The 16,333-nt window shown below is 44.7% G+C and overlaps 1 protein-coding gene across 5 annotated transcripts; it reads left to right on the forward strand.

Annotated features, from left to right (window-relative positions):
• Positions 1-84: 84 nt before the first annotated feature.
• LOC140736313 (uncharacterized) lies at positions 85-13,389 on the forward strand. 5 transcript variants are annotated; one of them, XM_073062314.1, is made up of 3 exons: positions 86-2,691; positions 4,706-4,951; positions 8,721-13,389. In XM_073062314.1, the coding sequence occupies exon 3, from the start codon at positions 9,961-9,963 to the stop codon at positions 11,494-11,496; it is 1,536 nt and encodes a 511-aa protein (XP_072918415.1). In that variant the 5' UTR covers positions 86-2,691; positions 4,706-4,951; positions 8,721-9,960; the 3' UTR covers positions 11,497-13,389. The 5 variants fall into 5 exon arrangements, with proteins under 5 accessions (XP_072918417.1, XP_072918415.1, XP_072918416.1 ...); XM_073062315.1 differs by having other exon boundaries at positions 4,733-4,951; XM_073062316.1 differs by lacking the exon at positions 4,706-4,951 and having other exon boundaries at positions 85-2,691.
• Positions 13,390-16,333: the final 2,944 nt, after the last annotated feature.

Raw genomic sequence — 16,333 nt, forward strand, 5'->3', positions numbered from 1 at the left:
TGTTCCGCTTACAAGAATAAGTGCCAGGAGGGAGATCGGTGGGAAGGGATGGGGGGGACGAGTGGACAAGGGAGTCGCGTAGGGAGCAATCCCTGCGGAAAGCAGAAAGGGGGGTAGGGAAAGATGTGCTTGGTAGTGGGATCCCATTGGAGGTGGCGGAAGTTATGGAGAATTATACGTTGGCGGGGTGGTAGGTGAGGACAAGGGGAACCCTATCCCGAGTGGGGAGGATTATACTGTTGTATATTTAACTGTACACTGTTTTTGCACCTTTATTTCAACTTATATATCTACAGAATGTTTTTTATCTGTTAATACTATTCTGTTAATTCTATTTTTATGTATTGTATGTGATACATTTACTGTGTTTTGTGCCTTGTATATTCCCTGTGGAAGTTCATTATCAAATTCATTGTCGTTGGCAGTGTCATGTTACAAAGTAAACAGAATTCAAAACACTACTTTGTACACGAGGTGGCCATCTTTTAGATACAGGAGATATCTTATAAGCTGGCCACTGAATGCATGGTCTTCTGCTGCAGCCAATCTACTTCAAGATTTGACAAGGTGACCTGATGGAGGTGTATACAATGATGAGAGGCATTGATCATGTGGATAGTCAGAGGCTTTTTTCCAGGGTTGAAATGGTTGCCACAAGAGGACACAGGTTTAAGGTGCTTGGGAGTAGGTACAGAGATGTCAGGGGTAAGTTTTTTACACAGAGAGTGATGAGTGCGTGGAATGGGCTGCCAGCAACAGTAGTGAAGGCGGATACGATAGGGTCTTTTAAGAGACTTCTGGATATGTACATGGAGCTTAGAAAAATAGAGGGCTATGGATAAGCCCAGTAATTTCTAAGGTACGGACATGTTCAGCACAACTTTGTGGGCTGAATGGCCTGTATTGTGCTGTAGGTTTTCTGTGTTTCTATTTTGTGCGTACAGAGATGCTCTTCTGCACATCACTGTTGTAATGTGTGGTTATTTGTGTTACTGTTGCTTTTCTGTCAGCTTAAACCCATCTCCCCTACCTACAATCATGAGATCAATGGGTTAAAACTACCTGCCCCCACCTATCTTTGTGTCATCTGCAAACTTGGGAACAAATCTATCAATTTCATCATCAAAATCATGGATATATAACGTAAAATAAGTGGTACCAAAAAAGGCCACTGTCAAACACCACCAGTCACTGGCAGCCAATCCCAACAGGACCCATTTATTCCCACCCTTTGCCTCCTGCCAATCAGCCAAAGCTCTGTCCATGCCAGTATCTTCCCCGTAATATTGTATCTTGTTTAGCAAACCCGTGTGGCACCTTGTCAAAGACCTTCTGGAAATTACCAGTACACAACGCCACTGATTCTCCTTTGCCAATCCTGCTTGTTATTTCTTCAAGAAATTACAACATTAACCTTTCTCATTAACAAGATATTTTAGACCACACACCTGCTGCTCACTGTTTTTTTCTTTTTTTGTTCATGCCATTCTCTGCAAACTCTGGACACTGTTGTGCATGAAAATCTCAGGAGATCAGCCAATACTTGGTCTTGTACCAACAATCATTCTACTGTCATTCACATATCAAATTTCTGCCTGATTTGGATGGTTGATGATTCCAATTCCATTATGCTGGTCTATGGTCTCTTCAATGAGGCTAAACACTAATGCAGAGCCCTCAGCGCTGTCCATCAGTCCCAATCTCTACGCAGTTTAAGAACAAGGTCTGTTTGACTGGGTAACAAGTTCTTCCCCTATTGAGAAATATACCTGATATAATCATTATATATACCTGAACTATAATCACTATGTATTAGCTATTTACTATACTATGTAATCACTTCTAGGTACCGAATATTAATATGTATTATTTTACTAGGCACATTTTGTTATGTGTTGTTTTCACTAGATACTTTGTACTCTCTTAGCTGCATATTATGGCACTTACAGTACACCTGCTTGTTTTGCAACACCATTAGCTGCGATGTATCCCATGTATTACACTCAGCCTTTGTTTAGTACGAGATAACGGTGGCGGACAGGATGCTGCGAGCAGGAATGTACTGTGAGGGAGGTTGTCTGAAAAACATAATCTTGGCCACGAATAAGGCCCCAATGCGAACGGGTGAAAAACAATGGTGACGTACCGCGGGCTAGGCAAAAGCGATTAATTAATTCATATATAGATGATATGCAACTAAAAATTGATTGGGTATGCTAATAAAACCGAAATGTAACTGAGATAAGAAATTACTATAAAGAATGCTGTACACTGGAGTTCGGTGGGCTTTCGGTGACAAGTTCATTGATTGCCTCAGCCTTTGTTTGCAAATAAAGGTTTAATTTTCTTGAAGAATTGTCTGTGTCTCCAAGTCATTTCAAGTAACCACGACAAAATTGGCGACCGCGAGCAGGGTCGGAAAGAGACCCGCGGAAAAGAAACGGCAGATTGGGGACGCTTCCCAGTCCTCTAGGGACCCCCATAAGGCTAACAGAATTAAGGGTGCACTCAAACAAAAGGTAAGCGCTTTTTGCGACAATTTGGACTAAGAATTCTGTTGGCTTTGGGGAGGTCTTGGAGTCTCAGAAGTGTGGAACCACTGCCGAAGGGTCTCTCCGGTCCAAAGAATCTGGCAGAATTGGGAGTTAACAGAGGAGGCTCAGAGGATTGATCAAGAACACTGCAGTGAGGGTAAGTACAAATAAGTTAATAAGAAGTTAAGTTTAAAAAAAATTCCACGTGGTGTTGGTAAATCCCTGTGGATACCGCTTCGCATTGAGCGAAGGGCTGCACGGGCAGGGTAAGGAAAAGTAGAGTAAATCCCTGTGGATACCGCTTCGCACAGAGCGAAGGGCTGCATGGGCAGGGTAAGGAAAAGTAGAGTAAATCCCTGTGGATACCGCTTCGCACAGAGCGATGGGCTGAACGGGCAGGGGAAGGAAAATTGAGTAAATCCCTGTGGATACCGCTTTGCACAGAGCGAAGGGCTGCACGGGCAGGGTAAGGAAAAGTAGAGTAAATCCCTGTGGATACCGCTTTGCACAGAGCGAAGGGCTGCACGGGCAGGGTAAGAAAAAATAGAATAGAATTAGAGTAGAAAATCCTCGTGGATACCGCCTTAAGAGATAAGGGTCTGAACAGACGAGGTGCAAAGAGCAAGTTCTGTGGGTACCGCTCTGAATAGAGGTCTGCACGGGCAGAACAGAATAGACTAGGCATAGAATTAGAGTAAATAATATTATCCAGTAAACAAACTGTGAATCTCTGAAATACCTTAAAAAGAGAGAATAACACGACAGGTGAAGGAACGGCAGTAGAGATTCTGAGCAAAAAATTCCCGTTAATTAAATATGAGATCACAAAAACTTCAGAAAAATGGGGAAAAAAAGAACCAAAAACCTGGTCACAAAGTGGCCAAGAGAAGGAACGTTTGATGTAAGTTTGTGCGAAGAAATGGAGGGACTAATTAAAAAATTACAAACCAGAAGATAAATCTAAGAAAAGAGGGCAAAAAAGAGAACGAGAAATAGAAGTGCTAAAACTCTTCAGAACGGAGGGAGAAAGGCTGAGGAGGACAGGTAGAATATTGATTACAAACGAGGAAGACACTAAGGTGCTGCCTGTTAGAGAGAGAGGAGGGTACGGTGAGAAGCTGGCTTCAGCTCCGTACCCGGATGCGAAAGAAACAGAAAAACCCCCTCCCTATAATGAGGAAGGAACCCCTAAGCAGTGCCCCCTGCTGACGGGAACAGTAAACATGCAGGGAGAAGTCCAAGTTTGGGATAATGAGGAGGAAAAAAACAATACGAGAAGGAAAAAAGCGGCGATGTAGAACGAGATAGAGGGAGAAAAGATAAAGATAGAACAGGAAAGAAGGGAGATGGAAAGAGAAGTGGAAAGGCTACAGCAGCTGAGAGAAGAGGGATTATGAGGAGTATCGGTTATACTGTAGAGACAGACAGACTAGAAGAGAACAGGAATCATCTAGACAGCAAGAATGGAGTGAGTTGAGAGGAAGTTGGAGGAAGGTAGGAGACGAGAGTTTGGAGGAAATACGAGAGAGGACGGAGAAGCAGATATTGGAGATGGAAGAGGGGTCTAGAGTGGAGAAGGAGCAAGGAAGAAGGTATACCCCAGGAAGGTATGAGTGGCAGCCAGTAGTACTAGGCCAGCAATAGATAAAGAACCAAGTGAGGAAGGAAGCTTGATTACATGGAACGGGGAGAAGGAAATGCTGCCACTGCTGGTAAAGGGATCAGGACAAGTACAGTATATCCCTTGGGGATCCCAGGACCTGGAAGGGCTGAAAAATATTCTGCCTAGTCTGCACGAGGGGGCAGGAAAGTGGATTAGAGCCTTTGAGGAGGAAACAACGGGACAATTGTTGGCTATGGGAGATTTGAAGGCACTGCTGATAAGATTGATGGGAACTTCCAAGTTGAAAGAACTGATGGAGATGGCTGGCTTACAGAATGTGGACAGTCCACAGACTGATGGGGCCAATTTTGATCCAGTGAGACAGAGGGTATGGCAGGCCCTCAGGAAGCTTTATCCACCCAGAGTAGACCCCAAAGCCTTAAAGGGGGAACTACTGGGAGACACTGAAAACCCAGCAGCCTATGTAGAAAACCAGTTGAAAAAGTGGAGACTGGAGACTGAGCAAGAGGTGGAAAATAACTTGTTTCTGAACTCACTGTTCCGACAGAGCATTTTGGATGCAATGCCTCCGCAGGTCAAGTCTAAATTGGAGGAGGTGGTTGGGCTGTCATCACTGACCCCACAAGCATTCAGTGATCACGTAGTTCACACAGTGGAGAAATATCGGAGAGACAAACGAAAGCTGGCTGAGCAGCAAGAAGAGGTGCAGCGAAAGCTATTGCAAATGCAGCTCGAAGAACTGAAAAAGAAGGACAAAGACAAAAGCAAAAAGATGCTACCAACCATCACTAATGTGAGTACAGCCATTACACCATTAGATGGAGGAACCGGTCATTCTGTCAGTCAAGGGCCAGAAAACCCCATGCCAATAATGAATGTCTCCGGCGGAACATTTCCACAGATGCCCTATTGGGGACAGAGTAGAGTTAAGCAACAGCCCAGACAGGACTGGAACTCCCGAGGGGGGCAGAGGAGTTATGGGCAAAGAGAATTAGAGAGGAGACAGGGGGAAAAGAGAGGCAGAAAGAATGTGCTGGGGATGCAGCCAGCCTGGACACATGAAGAAAGACTGCCCATTTAAACCATGGCCTGTCTCATATCAGCAGGAGCCGATGGCAAGGGAGCCACAGTTTGGCTACATGCCGGCTCCTGGGGGTCCGAGCGGACCTGTAAAACCCTATGCAAGGTATTAGGGGTGCCCCGAGAACTCGAGTGGGAAGGGACATTACCCAATGATAACGAGGGAGGCAGAGGAGGAACCTATGGTTCAGGTTATGTTAGAAGGGCAACTGACACCAATGATGATAGATACTGGAGCCACGTACACTTGTGTACAGCCACAGTATGCCCTTCACCTTCCCATGTCAGGAAAGTTTATTAAGACGGTAGGGTTCTCGGGGAAAACACAGTTGACACAGTGCACGGCTCCAGTGCATTTGAAAATGGGAAATAAAGGAATTGTCTTACCAGTACTAGTATCTAAAGGAACTCCGATTAATTTGTTAGGCAGAGATGCTTTATTGAAACTGGAATTAAAATTAGAATGCACCAGAAATGGGTTAAGTGTGGAAAGAGCAGGGGCTCAATTGATAGTGCGAGAAGATAAGAGAGCCAATGTTTTTTGGATGGGGACATAGAAGATCAGATCTGGGATACCTGGGAAAAGTGGAAACAGGGTGTGCAGGCCATATTACCTGAGGCTGTAGCGCCCAAATCTGAGTTACATTGTACTGTAATTTTCGATGAGGCTCAGAATAAGGAGGTAGAGAGGAGATGGAACATGAGGACAGATATTTGACAACACCTAAAAGGGGAAGCCATAGTAATTGGGAAGCAGGGGGCAGCCCTGCAAGTCAGGTGGAATACCTTCTTGAAAGAATGGTACAGGATACCGGAAGCTGTACCCCACATAACCTTGCTGGTAAATGAGGGATACCAGTCTAAAGACTTAGGACCCCTAGTAAAGCAGGTAAGCACCATAACGGTTTGGAGAAAGGTTATGCCTGAGATATGGATATCCGGAGACAACAACTACATTAAGATAGGGGTAAACATAGATGTGACAGGAACTATGAAGGAAGTTGAAGTAACTCCTCAGCCACACATGCCGCTGTTGGGGCAGGCAAGGGGTCGGCAGAAAAATAAAATATTGGACAAGTTGCCATCTATTCTGTGGTCGCAACATGACACGGACGTGGGGAAAATAGAAACAGCCAGTCCGGTGGAGGTAAGGTTAAAGAAAGGAGCAGTTCCACCTAGGAGACCACAATATCCCTTAAGACCGGAAGCAGAGGAAGGTATAGTGCTGACAATACAGGGACTGTTAGCGGCAGGAGTGCTTAAGAGAGTAAACAGCCCCTGCAATACTCCGCTGTTGCCTGTCCCAAAAGCGGACAGGTCTAAATGGAGACTGGTGCATGACTTACGAGCAGTGAATGAGGTAGTGGAGGATGTGGCAGCAGTGGTCCCAAATCCACACACACTGCTAATATCCCGCCAGAAGCAAGCTACTTTTCAGTAATTGATTTGTGTTCGGCTTTCTTCAGCATTCCCCTAGCCGAACAGTGTCAGTATTTGTTTGCATTTACATACAGAGGCAACCAGTACACCTACACTAGAATGCCACAAGGATTTAAGCATTCACCACATGTTTTTAATAAAGTATTGAAGGAAGATTTGGATGGCATTTCGTTGGAAAGTACACTGATACAGTATGTGGATGATTTGTTGATTTGCTCTGAAAGTGAAGAGCAGTGTGAACGGGATACTGTGATACTTTTAGAGAAACTGGCGTATGAAGGGCATAAAGTATCTAAGAAAAAGCTGCAATTTTGTAAGCAGCAGGTGGAATATTTAGGAAGGATGGTATCTAAAGGCGTAAAGGCAGTAGCGCCGAGTCAGATTGAGGCGATAACGAAGGCTCCAAAGCCCCAAACAGTAGGGCAGATGATGACGTTTCTGGGAATGACAGGATATAGCTCAGATTGGATAGGAGAATATGCTGAGATTGTGGCACCTTTGAGAAAGATAATGAAAGAAGCAGGACATACAAATTTGAAGAACGGCTTACAGTGGAATGGAGAGGCGGAGATAGCTTTCAATACTATTAAGCAGGAATTGCAGTCAGCACCAGCTTTGCCTGACTACGAGAAGGTTTTTCATTTGTATGTATCCAACCGACAGGAGGGTTATGTCACAGCGGTTCTAACACAAGAGACAGGCACAGGAAAAGCAAAGCAGCCAGGAAAGCGTCTGGGTGTACATCAGTTATTATTGCACCCCAGGTAAGCCTAGAGCCGGAACCCATGATAGAGGACCTGGTTGAAATGCAAGGTAGGGCAACGTTGGCAGAACAGACAATGTGGAGGCGACGGGGGGGCCAAGCAGAACTTAGAAGGCCTGTGGAGCACAGAGGATGGTTTGTGGGTAGCTCCTACTCCTTTGTTGACTATCCTAATTTCAGAAGCACATAGAGTGGACCATTGTGCAAGGGGGGAAGTAATAAGGAAAATAAAAAAGGATGGTTTCTGGTCGCCTTATTTACAGGCTTCGGTAGACTATATTTTAGCACAGTGTGAGGTTTGTGCACAGAATAATGTTCGAAGGGGGATTGCAACCCCAATAGGTCACATACCCGTGCCTGAAGGACCATTTCGACATCTGGTGATCGACTACGTAGATATGATAAAGACGGTAAGAGGAAAAAGATACATTCTGGTGGTAATTGACAGGTTCAGCAGATGGGTAGAGGCAATACCCTCGAAGGATCAAGGGGCAGGAACAGTGGTAAGGTTCCTGACAAATGAAGTGATCCCAAGGTTTGGAATACCTTCGGAGATTAGCTCGGACAGCGGTTCAGCCTTCATTCAAAAGGTGGTCAAATTGGTATTACAAGTACTGAGAATATAACAAAGGTTTGAATGTGTGTACCACCCACAGTCACAGGGCATGGTGGAAAGAATCAATGGCACTCTGAAGGCCAAACTAAACAAAATTTGTGCAGACACTAAACTTAATTGGGTCGATGTTTTACCGTTAGCATTGATGAGTTACCGCATGCAAACTAATCGAGTGACATGCCTGACACCGCATGAGATGCTCACTGGGAAGCTATCATACCTGTGATAGGGGTAAGCAAAAATGTTGAATGGATAAATTATATATACTACAATCAACAGAGGTTCATCAACTACACTGATGATGCACTGGAGGCCTTAGGGTAACAGCTGGATGCAACTAGCAGGATGGCGTGGCAAAACAGACAGGTACTGGATTGGCTTTTGGCAGAAAAAGGGGGTGTGTGTGTGATGTTTGGAGATCAATGCTGCACTTTCATACCGAATAATACTAGCCCAGAAGGGTCTTTCACCAGAGCAATGAATAAATTAAAGGATCTGCGGAAGGAGGTCAAACAGAATGCAGGATTTGGGCATCGGTGGTTTGACTGGTTAGAAAGCAAACTAGGGGGATGGGGTGCGTGGCTGATTAAATTGGCAATGACTGCAGGCATTGTGCTGATAAGTTGTGCATTTATTCTGTGCTGTTTTTTTCCATGTCTCAAGACTTTGATAATGCGTGCGACAGCAAAACAATTCCCGATGCTCCTGGAAATTGTTGAATCTGACCCTAGACAAGGAGAAAAGCCGATGATGTACTGTTACAGTCTGCACGATGCATCAAGCAGACTGGAAGGTGTTAATAATGTGGACACTAGTCTGTAAGGGTGTCTGAGTCTTTTTTCCTGTCTCATCTACGGAGGGACAGGTTTTTGGCTCAACAGAGAGAGATCATTTTGAGCTCTGAGTATGGAAATTGTAGTTGACCCAAATTTGGGATTAAAATGCTGGACTTTATTTTGGTTTTGGTTGTTATGATACCAGCCCCCCCTCCTTTGTGAGAATTGCAAGAGCCCTAGAAAAGGGGGGTCAATGACCCAAAAGAGAGAGAGAGAGACAGGCTGAATGGACACAGGAAATGGAAAGACATTCCACTGGGACAAAAGCTGGTGACTGTGGCATTGTTCTCAGGAGACACCTGGGAACTGCAGACGTGCCAACTCGCAGGGACATTGTAAAGCCCTCGGGCAAAGTGGGCTGGTTGAGAGAGAGATTGCATCACCTGCAACCTGATTGACACCTGAGATCCCGTGAGGCAGTATAAAGAAGGGTCTGAAAGAGGACGACCCTCAGACGCACCAAGGAGACACCAAGAAGCACGATAACGCTTCCCGTGGGAACGGGAAGCCATTTTGAAATAAGCCACGTGCGTTAAATTCCGAATGCGGGGTTTGTGGCTGGAACCAACGGAAGATCGCTTTTTAACTAACAACGGGGAAGATCGCTCCCCTGATTCCACGGATGTAAACAGCAAGTTTTTCCGTTTTATCTCTCTCTCTCTCCAACACGTGAAACCAAAAGAGAAAAGCCTGCAGACTTCAGAGTGACTCTTTATATTTCCAATTGGACTCAGTATTATACCCTAGACAACGAAAGAGCTTATTTCTGAGTGATTATTAATGTACCTGCGTTTTAGATTGAGTATTGACGCATGTTATCTGAATGTTTGTATTAACCTTAATTTTTGTGCCCCTTTATTAATAAAACTTTTGAAAATAGTAGCATCCGACTCAGCTGATCCATCTATCTTTGCTGGTAAGTTACCTGGTTACGGGGTTTTCGTAACAAGTGGGGGCTCGTCCGGGATTTGACACCAAAAAGGGGGAGGTCAGTCAATCGGGATTGTAAGTCAAAACAAAATAATTTGGATCTGGTACGCAGGTAGCCAGACAGAAAACCAGCAAAGATGGACGTGTGTGAATTTATGAAAAACGCGACTGTGGCGGCGCTAGAGGTGAGCGCCAAAGCAGACTTGTTAAATTTGGCGAAGGGGTTAGAGATGGAAAACGAGCAGAATCAAGCGGAGAGGCAAAGACAGCATGAAATTCGGATCAGAGAGTTAGCAGCAGCCGAGAGAGCGGCAGCGGGGAGAGAAAGAGAGAGGGAGGAGCTAAGGAGAGAGCGGTTTAATGTTAGTCGGGAGCTGAGATTAGTACCTCCGTTCGAGGAGACGGATGTTGATAGTTATTTCTTGTTTTTTGAAACGGTGGCAGTGAACCAGAAGTGGCCACAAGAGCAGTGGGTCGCGTTGTTACAAAGTGTGTTAGCAGGAGGGAGGATTTGGGCAGCCATGATGCCGACCCGCCGACCGGCGAGTACGGTGGCCCCGCCCCTAGAGTCCCAAAGCTATCGCGCATGCGCGGTCACTCGCAGCCTGTCGGAAAAAGCGGCTGAGAAAGAGGACAGTTTAAATGAAGCCAGCGGTGATCTGGCCAAGATGTTTGTACCGACCCTGTACCATGAGGGTTCCGAGGGTGGTAAAACAGAAAGCAGTAAAGTAAAAGGGGGTAAGGGAGAGGAAATAGCCCTGCCCTTAGTGAAGAGAAAGGTCCTAGAGGTAGGAACGAAAGTTGAGAAACGGATAAAGTTGTTAAAATGTCCAGAGTTGGACATGGTTAATCTGTCTGGTTTGGCAGAATTGTTTGAAGAAGTTCAGAGTTCTAAAGGTGTTCTCGATTGTCCCGAGAGTGAAATGAGGGCAGTCTTAGAGAGGAAGGGTATCCTTGCTGTGGAGAAGTCAGCTGAAATGGCCGAGGAGGTTGTTCCAGCTCGCAGGGTTGCGCCTTCCCCAACGGGGGGCTGCCTAGAGAGTAACTGGAAGGATCGGGAGACGTTAGAATTTGAAAAAGGTACGGGTATTGAAAGCCTGGAAGGGGCCAATGTCCCGTTTGAGTGTGTCCAAGATGGGGATGCACGTGGTGCTGAACCTGGTAACAGAGCTCAGGGGAAGTCTGAGGTGTTTGATTCGGGGGGACGGGGCGGCCGTCTTTGTGGATCAGATAGGGTTGGTTCAGTAGGAAAAGGGTTAACCTTGGTAACCGTGGGAAGTGTGAGTTCCACGGTGTTTGTATTCGAGAGTGGGGCCAAGGTTAATGCCGAATTTAAGGGGGGAATGAGGATTGTTATTGAAGGAAACGGAAGGTCTGTAGTTCCCAAGTCGAAGGAAGAAATTTTAAACCTGGCAGATCGCTCACAGAGTGAGTCGGGAAATAGCGGGGCCCCCCACTCTATTGTTACGCCAGGGTGGGGTGTGAAGAGGTTGCATTCGAAATGCTACCTGAAAGAGGAGTTGGAATTAAAAACAAATAGCCTGAAGGGTCTTGACAGTTTGGGGCATGGTGTTGAAAAAATAGCCCCGATGAACGAGGCGGGCGGGAGTTCACCACGCCAAATTACTCAAAGTCCCAACGGGGGGACTCGCCAGAAAAGAGGTGACGGTTAATGGGGATGCCATTTTTTTTTAAAACAGCAAAGCAGGTTTTACGGGTTGCGCTAAAGCCTGTGAATAATAAAGACAGACCTTTGGAGACCTGCCGGCGAAGTAAACCGACCGAAACGATTAGTATTCGCATAAACTTTTGTAGATGCACCTAAGCTAAGATCACACCTCCTTAGTTATGTTGCTGAAGAAAGCAAATAAATAAGGTGGTTATTGAGCTGAAGTTTGATGCTACCAGGCGTTAGTAGGGCACATGAGGTTAAGGTATTAAAGGAAAGGGGCACTGTACTTGTTAACTGTTTAGATGCTGACTTGAATGTATAACTGTATTACTCTGTATTAGATTCAAAATTTCTGTAAGACTGTACCACTCTGGGTTTTAACCGCTGGTAAAAACCTTTTTAAGAGGGGAGGTGTTATGATACCAGCCCCCCCTCCTTTGTGAGAATTGCAAGAGCCCTAGAAAAGGGGGGTCAATGACCCAAAAGAGAGAGAGAGAGACAGGCTGAATGGACACAGGAAATGGAAAGACATTCCACTGGGACAAAAGCTGGTGACTGTGGCATTGTTCTCAGGAGACACCTGGGAACTGCAGACGTGCCAACTCGCAGGGACATTGTAAAGCCCTCGGGCAAAGTGGGCTGGTTGAGAGAGAGATTGCATCACCTGCAACCTGATTGACACCTGAGATCCCGTGAGGCAGTATAAAGAAGGGTCTGAAAGAGGACGACCCTCAGACGCACCAAGGAGACACCAAGAAGCACGATAACGCTTCCCGTGGGAACGGGAAGCCATTTTGAAATAAGCCACGTGCGTTAAATTCCGAATGCGGGGTTTGTGGCTGGAACCAACGGAAGATCGCTTTTTAACTAACAACGGGGAAGATCGCTCCCCTGATTCCACGGATGTAAACGGCAAGTTTTTCCGTTTTATCTCTCTCTCTCTCCAACACGTGAAACCAAAAGAGAAAAGCCTGCAGACTTCAGAGTGACTCTTTATATTTCCAATTGGACTCAGTATTATACCCTAGACAACGAAAGAGCTTATTTCTGAGTGATTATTAATGTACCTGCGTTTTAGATTGAGTATTGACGCATGTTATCTGAATGTTTGTATTAACCTTAATTTTTGTGCCCCTTTATTAATAAAACTTTTGAAAATAGTAGCATCCGACTCAGCTGATCCATCTATCTTTGCTGGTAAGTTACCTGGTTACGGGGTTTTCGTAACATGGTGCACGGCCTCTGAGTGTTCTCTTTCTGTGTGAGACCCTGTGGGTCTCAAAGGGGGGATTATATTGAGAAATATACCTGATATAATCATTATATATACCTGAACTATAATCACTATGTATTAGCTATTTACTATACTATGTAATCACTTCTAGGTACCGAATATTAATATGTATTATTTTACTAGGCACATTTTGTTATGTGTTGTTTTCACTAGATACTTTGTACTCTCTTAGCTGCATATTATGGCACTTACAGTACACCTGCTTGTTTTCCAACACTATTAGCTGCGATGTATCCCATGTATTACACTCAGCCTTTGTTTAGTACGAGATAACGGTGGCGGACAGGATGCTGCGAGCAGGAATGTACTGTGAGGGAGGTTGTCTGAAAAACATAATCTTGGCCACGAATAAGGCCCCAATGCGAACGGGTGAAAAACAATGGTGACGTACCGCGGGCTAGGCAAAAGCGATTAATTAATTCATATATAGATGATATGCAACTAAAAATTGATTGGGTATGCTAATAAAACCGAAATGTAACTGAGATAAGAAATTACTATAAAGAATGCTGTACACCGGAGCTCGGTGGGCTTTCGGTGACAAGTTCATTGATTGCCTCAGCCTTTGTTTGCAAATAAAGGTTTAATTTTCTTGAAGAATTGTCTGTGTCTCCAAGTCATTTCAAGTAACCACGACACCCCCAGGCATGCTTTTATGGATTGAGCTGCTGCCACATGATTGGCTGGTTTGATAGGTGTATTAATGAGCAGGTGCACAGGTGTATGCAATGTAGTGGTCACTGAGTGTACATGACAGATGGCGTGAAGAGCTCAGTTCTTCCCTCTCATCCCATCTTACCGAATACCCAAGCACACAAACTGCATGACATGTTTCAGCCTTTCTGTTGAAGCACAGATGTTGTTCAAGGACTGGAAGGTCCCTGTGATAGTGATACTTGGTGTCACAGTATCTAAACCAATACTTCATTAAATCAACCCTCTTCACTCCACAGAAGAGAAACAATTCCAACACCTGTCTTTATTCCTCATCCCTCACCTCCATTCAGGGCCCCAAATGGTCTTTCCAGGTGAGGCAAGACTTCACCTGTGAGCCCATCTGGTTTATCCCCATTGTATCTGGTGGTTTCAGCGTAACCCCTAGATCATAGAGCACAGCACAATCCAGAACAGGAACAAACCATTCAGCCCACAATGTTGTGTGAACCAAATAAATTAGTAATCAATAAATTAAGCTGTTCTTCCTACCAGATGTTGATATCCCTCCAGTTTCCTCTTATCTGGAGGAGTGGCACCTCATATTCTTTCTGGGTATATGGCACACCTTGCCTGTGCCAATCACACCAGTACCCAAAAAGAGCAGGGTGAACTGCCTCAATGACTATCATCACCCAGTGGCAATCATATCTACTGTGCAACACACACAAAATGCTGGAGGAACTCAGCAGGCCAGGCAGCATCTCTGAAAAAAAAATAACAGTTGACGTTTCAGGCCTTTTGCAAGAATGGAGAGAAAAGGCTGAGCAGTAGATGTAAAAGGTGGGGGGAGGGGAGAGAGAACCAACAGGTGATAGGTGAAACCTGGAGGGGGGAGCGATAAAGTAAAGCACTGGGGAGTTAATTGGTGAAATAGACCGATGGCCTTGGAACTTATCCACTAGCTTCTCCCCTCTGCCATCAGATTTCTAAATGGACAATGAATCCATGAACACTTACTCAGTATTTTCCCTCTTTTTTTGCACTACTTTTTAAATTTTAATTTTATACATACTTATTGTAATTTATAGTTTTTATTACTATGTATTGGAATGTACTGTTGTCACAAAGTAACATATTTCACACACATGCCAGTGATATTAAACCTGATTCTGGAACACAAACACACACAGCTGGGCTCAGACATACAACACTCCCACATTCCTCCCTTTGTGACACCCTGCTTGTTCCGTGGCCCCCCAACTCCCAGTATGATTCTCAAACTATTGCAACACCTGCCTTTTAAATTCATGGCTGTGGGTGTGTTGTATCTTTTCACTTAGTTCAATATTAAATGAAGAACATTGAATGGGAAGGAAGGTTTGAATTATAGGAGGAATGAAGGCGGGCTCAACCCTAATGATATCAATGGATCTGGGGTTGAGAGGGTACACAGTTTCAAGTTCCTCAGTATATTCATCACTGAGGACCCCACGAGGGCTGTGCACACCAGCTGTGTGGTGAAAAAGGCACACCACCACCTCTTTCACCTCAGACGGTTGAGGATGTTCGGTATGGGCCTCCAAATCCTAAGAACTTTCTACAGGGGCACAATTGAGAGTATCCTGACTGGCTGCATCACTGCCAGGTATGGGAACTGTACCTCCCTTAATCACAGGACTCTGCAGGGAGTGGTGTGGACAGCCCAGCACATCTGTAGTTGTGAACTTCGCATGATTCAGGACATTTACAAGGACAGGTGTGTAAAAAGGGCCTGTAGGATCATTGGGGACCCAAGTCATCCCAACCACAAACTATTCCAGCTGCTACCATCTGGGAAGCGGTACCGCAGCATAAAAGCCAGGACCGGGACAGCTTCTTCCACCAGGCCATCAGACTGATGAACTCATGTTTTACTTATTATAAATTACTGTGATTGCACATTTAGATGGAGACATAACGTGAAGATTTTTACTCCTTGTGTATGTGAAGGCTGTAAGAAATAAAGTCAATTCAATAAAGATCTCCTCTGAAGGTATATGGGGTTCTGTTGAGATTGTAAATCGAACACTGTGCAGAAGTCTTGTCTCCCTCCCAGAGACACCCTGTGAGATGAAGGAAATGAAGAGAAGGTTTCCCAGATTGATTTGAGGGGTGAGGTAATGTCCACGGAGAGATTACACTGACTAGGCCTTTTTAAGAATAAGAGAAATAAGAGGTTCTCTGACTGAGACATACACAATTTCACAGGGTAGAGGCAGGAATGATGTTTCCCCTGGCTGGGGTGTGGAACCACGGGTCACAAAGTCAAAATCAGAGGTCACCTCAGCAGGACTGGGATGAGGAGAGATTTCCTCACCCAGAGTGCTGTGAATCTTAGAATTTTCTTCATAAGGTTTCTAAATTCAAAAGGCAACTTCAGGGGTTCAGGGATTATGGTAATATTGCAGAAAAGTGAAGTCGTCAAAAATCAGGCATGTTCTGAGTGAAGGGCAGAACAGGTGCAAGGGACCGAATGGCCATGCCTGCTCCTGTTTCTTTTTTTTTTGTAATTTTTTTTATTGAAGTTCATCATCAAACATTTCCGTAAGATGTATTTCAGACATTGTACATATATATCCTATAATCATATATATCACAAATCTCCACAAAGTATTTATCTGAGGTATACACTTATAGAAAAGAGTGGAAAGGAAAAACAAGCAAAAGGAAAGAACTATGTACAAGTAGGGAGTGATCTTTTTTTTTACAACAGATTCATTGATTTGTGAGAATAAAATCAGGCCTATGAGGGATTATGTAGTTAAACCATTTTTCCCAGTATGAATCAAATTGTTCCAGCTTATGATTAACAGATGCTGTTATCTTCTCCATTTTGTAAATGTCCATT

The sequence above is a fragment of the Hemitrygon akajei genome, chromosome 11, assembly GCF_048418815.1.
Source record: "Hemitrygon akajei chromosome 11, sHemAka1.3, whole genome shotgun sequence".
In the NCBI taxonomy this organism is placed as follows: Eukaryota; Metazoa; Chordata; class Chondrichthyes; order Myliobatiformes; family Dasyatidae; genus Hemitrygon; species Hemitrygon akajei.